General features: G+C 44.0%; 1 protein-coding gene across 1 annotated transcript in view; it reads left to right on the forward strand.

Annotated features, from left to right (window-relative positions):
* Positions 1–4,633: 4,633 nt before the first annotated feature.
* The window catches only part of PARP2 (poly(ADP-ribose) polymerase 2), a 28,910-nt gene continuing 23,040 nt past the window's right edge, over positions 4,634–10,503 (forward strand). The window contains exons 1-6 of the mRNA XM_015825030.1: positions 4,634–4,776; positions 5,144–5,265; positions 6,935–7,147; positions 7,335–7,463; positions 8,615–8,646; positions 9,350–9,446. Coding sequence (XP_015680516.1) covers positions 4,634–4,776; positions 5,144–5,265; positions 6,935–7,147; positions 7,335–7,463; positions 8,615–8,646; positions 9,350–9,446 — 736 coding nt within the window. The remainder of the gene's footprint in view (positions 4,777–5,143; positions 5,266–6,934; positions 7,148–7,334; positions 7,464–8,614; positions 8,647–9,349; positions 9,447–10,503) is intronic.

The following is a 10,503-nucleotide window of genomic DNA, read 5'->3' on the forward strand; positions in this document are numbered from 1 at the left end:
GTGCCGTCGGCCAAGCAATGTAGGCTGGCGACCCCCAGGGGGAGGGCCTTCTCTGTGGGTGCCCCCACCCTCTGGAACGAACTACCCCCCGAGATCCGGATGATTCCGGATCTCCTTACTTTCCGCCGCGCCCTCAAGACATGGCTTTTCCAGCAAGCGGGCCTGACCTAGGGAGGATTTTAGGTAGGGACGATTTTAAGCAAATTTTAATTGACACACAGCTTCTAATATTTGGCTTTTAATTTGGTTTTATGGGGGTTTTTTGTTTTTCGATGTATTTTGTTTGTATCTGTTTTAATATGCTGTGCACCGCCCTGAGTCCTACGGGAGAAGGGCGGTATATAAATTAAATTATTATTATTATTATTATTATTATTATTAAATCAGGATGGGAGAATGGAGTGGATTTTATCACCAAACACCAATCTGAATGTGAGGCTTATCTACGTTTTGTTCTGATTGGGACAGGGAAGATCTGAGCATGTGCTGGAGTGTACAGTACAGGTAGCCCTCGACTTACAACCACAACTGTCCCCAAAATTTCTTTTGCTAAGTGAGACATTTGTTAAGTGAGCTTTGCCCCCATTTTATGGCAGTTGTTAAGTGAATCATGCAGTTGGTGAGTTAGTCACAAGGTTGTTAAGTTAATCTGGCTTCCCCCTTGACTTTGCTTGTCAGAAGGTCGCAAAAGGTCATCACATGACCCCGGGACATATGAGTTAGTTGCCAAGCATCCAAATTTTGATCACGTGACCCTGAGGGTCCTGCAATGGTCATATGAAACATGGTCGTAAGTCACTTTTTTCAGTGTCATTGTAACTTCATACGGTCATTAAACGAACTGTTGTAAGTTGAGGACTCCCTGTATTTCCCATGCAACTGACCAGCCATTTCTAATATTGCTTTCACTTGATAGTCATAATAAAAGGGTACAGTACTAGTAAAAGTGGCTGGCAAACTGTTTTGGGGTAGTGGTAACTTCCAGGGATGGGTATCTATGGCGATTCTCAATCATCCTGGTCAGGGTTGTCCCAAAGGTGCTTTTTCCAAAAGGCAACTGGACTTTCTTGTTTTTTCTCTTTGAAAACATTTCGCTTCACTGACTGATGGGGAATGGAAGGATTTATATTCTTTGCAGTTATCTGCAGAGTCACTGAGTTTCCACTTGGGGGTTTATCTGTATCCTCAGAGTCACCTGAATCAGAGTGTAAACCAGTGTGGAGCCCTATTGGGACTGTGTTGTAAACAGGAGATAGATTGTGTCATATCCCTCCCCCTTCTGTTGAGGGAGGGTTATTCAATTTTAATATAGATGGCCTCTTTTGACTCCTCTTTCAAACCTGTGGTCCTCTCAAAACACCCAAACACAAACAGCAATGTGGTATATGCAGTGCAATGCAGCAAGACATGTCCATGCCTGTACATTAGAGAAACAAAACAATCACTTCACAAACGCATGGCACAACACATCACAGAACAAACTCATCAAGACAGGATTCAGCAGTCCGTCTGCATCTGAAAGGCATGGGTCACTCTTTTTTTTTTTTTGAAACATATTTTATTAGTTTTTTAATTCTTAAGACAAAGTGCTCAGGACACACCGTGGTGTTAGGGTAGTCAAACATTCAAAAATAAAACCATATATAAATAACTCAACTCAATACATTCAATGTCCCCTCTCTATTTCCCTCAAATAGCATGATACGTTTAAAATATTCCATTTCTAATTTAAATTTCTATAAATGCTAAGCCTGTTTTAAAACTTTATGAATTTACAATTACCATAATCAAATTTAACTTTAAATCAACAAATTATCAATTCAGGTATCCCTTCCAGATATATTCTAATTCTTAATATCTCACATCCCTCATTTTATCACAAGTCTCATTTATTTCTTCTTCCAGTACACAATATGTATCCTAATTAAAATAAAATATTAATCTACCCTATACATATATAATCCAATCAATCAATCAATCTCTTTTGAGATAACAAAATAATGCTAAGTCTTAAGTCATTTCACTCTTTTGAAGACAGCAAAATTCACATTCTGGACAGAGAGGACCACTGGTTTGAAAAGAGGGTGTCAAAGAGGCCTCTTATGTTAAAACTGAACAGCCTTCTCTCAGCAAAAGGGGAGGGATATAACACAAGGGGAGGGATATAACACAACCTATCTCCTGTTTACAAAGCAATCCCAAGAAGGCTTCAACCCATTTACATTCTGATTCAGATGACTCCGAGGACACAGATAACCCCCAAGTGGCCTCAATGACTCTCAAAGTACTAGAATAGAATATCTTTATTGTCATTGTGTATCTCACAACAAAATTAAGTGCTGTCCACAGTGCACACTACACACAAGTAAAAACATGCATTATATACACACATCCTTCACATTCTATTCACCATTGTTCTGCCCCTAATATTGCACTTCAGTGTTGCACTATACAGTAGTATTTAATATGGTTACAGCTCTGGGATAAAAACTATTTTTCAGCTAACAATTTGATGACTGCAAAGAATATAAATCCCTCCATTCCCACCAGTTAGTTACAACTGAAGAAGCTTCTTGGGAGGAGAAGCGAAATGTTTTCAAATTAAAAACTAAGAAAATCCAGTTGCCTTTTGAAAAAAAGCACCTTTGAAACTTCCGGGGATGAAGTTTCAGAACATCCACACAAACACACTGCATACCAATTAGGAAATTAAACCACTGAATAGATGAGAAAAATGTCTTGCTGTATTCCAGTGGAAAAAGGCAGCTATAGCAGTGGCGGTGATGCCAAAACAAGTTGTATGGCACTTTCAAAACCAGTGGCTTTATTTGGGGGGGGGGGGGGGGAGAATAGCAAAAGGAGTGGATTGCAATGCACAAATCCACACAGACTTGTTAGTCTTCAAGGAACCATACAGAACACTTACTTAACAGGTATTAAAGAACTATAAGATGTTATATTTGCTGCAAAAACCTGAAATGTTTCAAAGCCGGCTCTCTCATGATCCAGAATGACACCCTATTCCTACAAAACTGTCCATAAGAGCCTAAAAGAGGTGTGGTTAAGTGATACTTACCTGATTCAAATCTGCAAAACATTTGCCTGGCAGCTAAAAGTTATTTCTTATGACAGGTGGAGAAAGACGCTCCTAGAGAAAGATAACAATCTTGTGGTTCTCTAAAGATAGCAAGGTTATTGGCATTCATTTTGGTTTTTAGAGGCAGGAAAAACAGCTTAGAGATAGTGTTCAACTTACAATGACAATTGAGCCCAACATTTCTGTTGCTAAGTGAGACCGTTGTTAAGTGAGCTTTGCCCCATTTTACGACCTTTCTGGCTGCAGTTGTTAAGTGAATCACTGCAGTTGTTAAGTTAGTAACACGGTTCTTAAGTGAATATGGTTTCCCCATTGACTTTGCTTGTCAGAAGGTCACAAAAGGTGATCACATGACCCTAGGGCAGGGGTAGAACACCTCGGTGCTTTTATGACTCGTGGACTTCAACTCCCAGAATTCCTGAGCCAGCCATGCTGAGGGGAAAGGGAGAGGTTTCCAAGCTCAGCCATGCTGGCTCAGGAATTCTGGGAGTTGAAGTCCACGAGTCATAAAAGCGCCGAGGTTGCCTACCCCTGCTGCCCTAGGACATTGCAGTCGTTGTAAATATGAACTGGTTGCCCAGCATCTGAATTTTGATCACATGACCACGGGGATGCTCATGTAAGATGCTCATGTACTGTAAGTGCGAAAAACGGTCATAAGTCACTTTTTCGGTGGCGTTGTAACTTCGGTCACTAAACAAATAATTGTAAGTTAAGGACTATCTATACTGGCAGTCCCTACTAGCAGCTCAAGAATGGCTTAGCACACAAAGCTCAGGGATGGGGCAGAGAAGGAAACTCATCTTCCCTTTTGCAGAAATGGGGTAATAGTTGCAGTTTAGAGCCGTGGTGGCGCAGTGGTTAAAATGGAGTATTGCAGGAAAACTCTGCCTATAGCCTGGAGTTCGATCCTGATGGGATTCAACGTTAACTCAACCTTCCATCCTTCTGAGGTGGGTAAAATGAAGACCCAGATTGCTGACCTTGTAAACTGCTCAGAGTGCTATAAAACACAATGGGGCGCTATATATAGTTAGTCCTCGACTTATAATAGTTCATTTAGTGACATTCAAAGTTACAACGGCACTGAAAAAAGTAATATGACCATTTTTCACACTTATGACCTTTGTAGCATCCCCGTGATCAGGTGAGCAAAATTCAGGTGCTTGGCGACTGGTTCATACTTACGACCGTTGCTGTGTCCCAAGGTCATGTGATCCCCCCTTTTGCAACCTTTTGATAAGCAAAATCAATGGGGAAGCCAGATTCACTTAACCACCGTGTTACTAGCCTATCAACTGTGGTGATTCACTTAACAACTGCGGCAGGAAAGGTCGCAAAATGAGGCAATATTCACTTAACAAATGTCTCGCTGGACAACAGAAATGTTGCGCTCAGTTGTAGTCCTAAGTCAAGGACTTATCTGTACAGTAAGTCTAAGCACTATTGCTATTGCAGCTTATCTTCCGTGCCAGGTTGGGGGCTCCCAGTTGGCAATCTGGCTGCTTAGGGGTGTTGTGTTGTGTTGTCGCAGGGATGAAAAGGAAACGAAAGGCTCCCAAAGTCCAGCCTGCCGATGCAGGGACCCAGCCTGCACTGCGCTGGGAGCGCGAGATCAGTGACAACAAATGGCAGATCTTCCCACCTGGACAGAGTGAGGCCCTGAGCCAAGCCACTCGGTAAGTTGGCAAGGAGGAGAAGGAGGAGGAGGAGAAGGAGAAGGAGGAGGAGGAGGAGAAGGAGAAGGAGGAGGAAGAAGAGGAGGAGAAGGAGAAGAAGGAGGAGGAGGAGGAGGAGGAGGAGGAGAAGGAGGAGAAGGAAGAGGAGGAGGAGAAGGAGGAAGAGAAGGAGGAGAAGAAGAAGGAGGAGGAAGAAGAGAAGGAGAAGAAGGAAGAGGAGGAGGAGGAGGAGGAGGAGGAGGAGAAGAAGAAGGAGGAGGAGGAGAAGGAGGAGGAGGAGGAAGAGGAGAAGAAGGAGGAGGAGGATGCAGCAGCAGCCAGGAATTGATTACAGAGGTTGTAATGCAAACTCTTCTGCTCCCTGCAGGGTGCGGAAAAGTACAGAAGATTTTGGGGAAGACATTGTGGACCTGTGCAAGATGGTGGAGTGGAACAAGCAGAGCGGTGAGGAGAACCGTGTCCGTGTGGCTGTCTGGGATCAGAAATCCTGTAAGTCGCTATTTCTAAGACACAGGTAGTCCTTGACTTAACAACAGTTCATTTAGTGACCGTTTGAAGTTACAACGGCCATCTCAAAGATGCTTTTTTATGAGGCAACTGGATTTTCTTGTTTTTCTTTGAAGACTTTTCGCTTCTCATCCAAGAAGCTTCTTCAGCTCTGATTGGATGGTGGGGAAATGGAAGGATTTATACTCCTCACAGATAGCTGTTCATTTGCATTCTTTTAGTTAAAGCTACCTGGAGGCTTATCTGTGTCTCCAGGGTCACCTGAATAGTGCAAATGGGTGTGGGGCCTTCTTGGAACTGGCTCCATGCCCATTTGAATTACTCAGGTGACCCTGAAGACACAGATAAGCCTCCAGATAGCTTTAACTAAAAGAATGCAAATGAACAGCTGTCTGTGAGGAATATAAATCCATTCCCCACCATCCAGGCAGAGCTGAAGAAGCTTCTTGGGTGAGAAGTGAAACGTCTTCTAAGAAAAACAAGAAAGTCCAGTTATCTCATGAAAAAGCATCTTTGGGATAGACATTTCAACGGCCATGAAAAAAGTCACTTATGAGCATTTTTCACACGACCGCCGTAGCATCCCCACGGTCCCCTAATCAAAATCCAGACGCTTGTACAACTGACTCATGTTTGTGACGGTTGCAGTGTCCCGGGGTCATGTGATCCCCTTTTGCGACCTTCTGACAAGCAAAGTCAAGGGGGGAAAGCCAGATTCACTTAACAACCGTGTGGCTAACTTAACAACTGAAGCGATTCACTTAACAACTGTGGCAAGAAAGGTCGTAAAATGGGACAAAACTCCCTTAACAAATGTCTCACTGAGGAACAGAAATTATGGGCTCAATTGTGGTCGTAAGTTGAGGACTGCCTGTATTTATTGCATTTGTATCCTGCCTTTTAGGTCGACATTGCCAGTGTCCACCTTTATCTGGTCCTACCCTTTGGTTCTGATACAGGCAGTCCTTGACTTATAACTCATTTAGTGACTTCTCACAGTTGAACAACTTGGAAAAAAGTGACCTACAGTATGTCTAGTCCTCTTACTTGCAACCATCACAGCCTTTTCACAGTCACATGACTTGACTGAAATGCTTGGAAACGGGCACGTATTTACCACAGTTGCAGCTTCCTGGGTGATGTGATCGCCATTTGTGACTTTCCCACCTGGCTTCTGACAAGCAAAGTCAACGGGGGAAAGCTGGATTCACTTAATGACCACATGGTTTGCTTAGAAACCATGGCAAAAATATTAAACAAATGGTCATTTAAGAACCACCTTGCTTAACTGGAAATTCTGGTCCCATTTATCATCATAAATCGAGGACTATATGTAATCCGGAGAGGTTTAAGTGAGTGCTGGATTTGGACAAAACTATCATAAAACGTGGCCACATATAAGAGAGGGGCTGGTGGAGCCAGAGGGAGGAGTCAAATGGGGAACTAATCTGGAATCCCTACATGGGCACAAGACAAGTGAATTCTGACCCCCATTGAAGGCCGATGAACTTTTATCTGGATAGGAGACTAGCTGCAGGACAAGGCGATTTCTCATTTCTCTTCCTCCTCCACAACTGAATGAGGGTTAGCCTTGACTTATATTAATTCAATTTTCTTCTCCCTTTCCTCTTGTTCCCCCACATGGGTGCAGATTTGGTCTGGCAATGGGAAGGAGACCAAGAAAACGGCTGGATCCCATACCCCGCTGCTACCTGCTTGGATTTACAGGCAGCCAAGAACGGTCACCGGGAGCCCATAGTGGACTTGACAGTTGGTCGGACCCGCTACAAGCTGGACACGGACCGCATGGTGCAGAGAAACCAGCGGACTAAATTTGAACGTCAGATGGAATGCAGGGAATCAGGTATCGGGGTACAGAAATTTATTCTTACGCTGGGAATTGAACTATGGAACTTCGGCTGGGCTCCTTGCAAGTGGAAATCTGTGAGCATAGATTTGGTCTCGGGGGCCCCTTCCCCTCTGTCCTTACACAGGAATTGAAACCACAACTAACACCTCTGTCCCATTCTGCCTTTCTTTTCCTGATTCAGATGCAACAGAGGCTGCGGGCGGATCCCAGCTGAACAGCCGTGACTTGGACGCCAGTACGGCGGTTCCTCCTAAGAAGTCCCAGACCGAATTAGATGCCCCAGCATCGCATGGGGAAGGAGATGGGCTGGGTAAGGGCCGAGAAAATGATTTGGGGGGGTTAATGCATGACAGTGTGATGGAAAGAACAGCCTGATCCTTCAGAAATAGATTCATGGTGGGGAGGTTGGTAATAGGAACTGCAATTAGGAATCTCATAAGAAGTTAAAGGTTTCCCTCTGTCCAGTCATGTCCGACTCTAGAGAGTGGTGCTCATCTCCGTTTCTTAGCCGAGGGAGCCAGCATTATCCAAAGACACTTCCGTGGCCATGTGGCGAGCATGACTATGCGCCGAGGTGCACGGAACACTGTTACCTTCCCCCTGAAGTGGTACCTATTAATCTACTTACACTTGCATGCTTTCGAACTGGTTGCAACCAATAACCAATCATGGAAACTCTCCCCGTCACGCGGCACTTGGGTCTCCAACCTGGGCTATCAGCTTTCCAACTGACAAGCTCAGGGTCTTTAACCTCTGATCCATCGCGATAAGAAGCTAGTGTTGCTGAAATACCCCATTAATTAAGTGCCATTTTGTTTTAAGCCCAGAGACGCTAGGATCATAAGGAGTAAGATCCTGGGTTCTTTTAATGCTCAGATTGTAGGGTGTCTACTCTGTTGTAGACACTGTTCAATGCAAAGTGGGATGATGATGATGATGATGATGATGATGATGATNGCGAATAGGCCCCGGACCAGTAGAGGACCGCGGCCCACAGGTTGGGGACCACTGCCTTAAGTCACTTCCTCATGCTGACTGTTGTTAGCCTAAAACAGCCCCTTTTTAGCCATGCTTTCTGGGAATGTTGGGAGTTGAAATCCAGCATGTTGGAACAGCATTTGGTGGGCAAGTAGAAGATTTTTGTAGTCTGGAAAAGTCTCTCATTAGACTATTTTTAGCGCAGCAAGTGGTCATCCTGTCTGGTCTTTGGAAGCTAAGCTGGGTCTGGTTTGGTAAGTACTTGGATGGAGCCCTACAGGAAGTCCAAAGGCGGTAGGTCAGACTAGCAAGTTGGAAGAAGACAATTGCATTTTTCAACTGCATGGTTGTCTTTGTGAAGTCACCAGGAGTCAAGCCTAGCTTGAAAGAGGCTTTCTTTTTTAAAAAAAATTCATTCCTTTGCTTTGAATAATCTCCCTTCCTCTTTCCTGCCTTTTCTAAAGGCTCATGTTTATTGTGAAGGAGACGACATTTACGACGTGATGTTAAATCAGGTGAGTGGACCATACCTGTTTTTTTTAATTTCCAATCGAGAGATTCTGCCTGGTTAAAAAAAAAAAAAAGGTTGGACTTCAGTTGCAGGACTTCAGTTAATCTCTTGATTTCAGTCACAGGGTCCACCAAATGAGGTCAGACAAGGCCTATCTCTGAATCTCTTGTTCTTAGCAAGAATTATCTGGAGGACAAAACTTTGGGAAGAACCATCTATGCTCTCCTAAGAGGCAGGGAAGACAGAACTAGAAACTACAATGATGTAGCTCAGTGGTTCTCAACCTTTTCTTCACCACCGCCCCCCCCCCCTTTAAATATTTTTTGTGGCCACAGACCATGGCCATGGACTCCCAAGACTTAATTCAAGATTTAAATCATAATATTTTTTCAAGCCTTCGCAGACTGCCTGTGATGACATTGTGCCCCCCCCAATGGTCCACGGACCACAGGTTGAGAACTACTGATATAGGTGAAGCTTATTGATGAATTTCGGCTCCCCACTTCCTCAGTTGGGTTCATATTATCCTACAGAGCAAAATTCCCCTGAAGAGATTGGAGATTGGAGAAATAGTTGTATGAAAGCCTGATCTTTCATAGATGTTTGTTCAGAAAACATCTAGGAGAGCAGTACATGGCATAGAAAAGGAACAAGGTGTTGTCTCATTTCTGACCAGCTCCTTTTTTTTCCATCTTGGCTTCCTCCAGACAAACCTTCAATTCAACAACAATAAATACTACCTCATACAACTGTTGGAAGAAGACAATGCACAGAACTACAGCGTCTGGATGCGCTGGGGGCGCGGTGAGTTGGGGCAAGGAACTGAGTCATGGAGGAAGGAAGTGAGAGCAAAGCTGACAAACCTGGAGCAGGAGTAGGCCTTGGTTTTTAATAAAAACTAAAAAAAAATCGTTGCTCTATTTTACCTAGCAATTATAGATCTAGGATTGTGTTTCTCAACCTTTGGCAATTTCCAAGGTGTGTAGACCTCAATTTCCAGAATTCCCCAGGCAGCCTGCTGCTTGGGGAATTCTGGGAATTGAAGTCCACACACCTTGAAGTTGCTAAGGTTGAGAAACATGGCTCTAGACTCCTTTGAGGGTCTGGCTGGGGAATTCTGGGAGTTGAAGTCCACACATCGTAAACTGAGATATACAATCAAGAATCTCACTGCCTATAAAGCTATAAGAATTATCATAAAAGCCTGTTGTTTTTTTAAAAAAATGATTGAAATGTTAGTCAATCAAATTTTTGGAGTCTTATGGAATTCTTGGATTTTTCTGAGTTCTAGAGTGTGGCTTCACCTCTTCTGTACTCTGTAATGGTCCTTTTGATCATTCCATTCATTCAGTCATTCATTCATGCTGTAGTGGCGCAGTGATTAGAATGCATTTCATTTATTTCATTTATTTGATTTGTATCCCGCCCTTCTCCCGAGGGACTCAGGGCGGCTCACAACATATTTAAAACAGAAACATGCCCACAATCCCCGCCAAATAAAACCAATTAAAACCCAAATATTTTAAAGTTGTGGTATTTAAAATTTTCTAAAAATGAACCCGATTTAAAATCCTCCCTAGGCCAGGCCCGCTTGCTGGCAAAGCCATGTCTTGAGGGCGCGGCGGAAAGTAAGGAGATCCGGAATCACCCGGATCTGGGGGAGTAGTTCGTTCCAGAGGGCGGGGGCACCCACAGAGAAGGCCCTCCCCCTGGGGGTCGCCAGCCGACACTGCTTGGCCGACGGCACCCTGAGGAGACCCACTCTGTGGGAGCGTACCGGTCTATGGGAGGGAATCTGCGGCAGAAGGCGGTCTCGGAGATAGCCAGGTCCTATGCCATGGAGCGCTTTAAAGGTGGTAAC

Source organism: Protobothrops mucrosquamatus, unplaced genomic scaffold (assembly GCF_001527695.2).
Source record: "Protobothrops mucrosquamatus isolate PMUCROS unplaced genomic scaffold, P.Mucros_1.0 scaffold2453, whole genome shotgun sequence".
Taxonomy (NCBI): Eukaryota; Metazoa; Chordata; class Lepidosauria; order Squamata; family Viperidae; genus Protobothrops; species Protobothrops mucrosquamatus.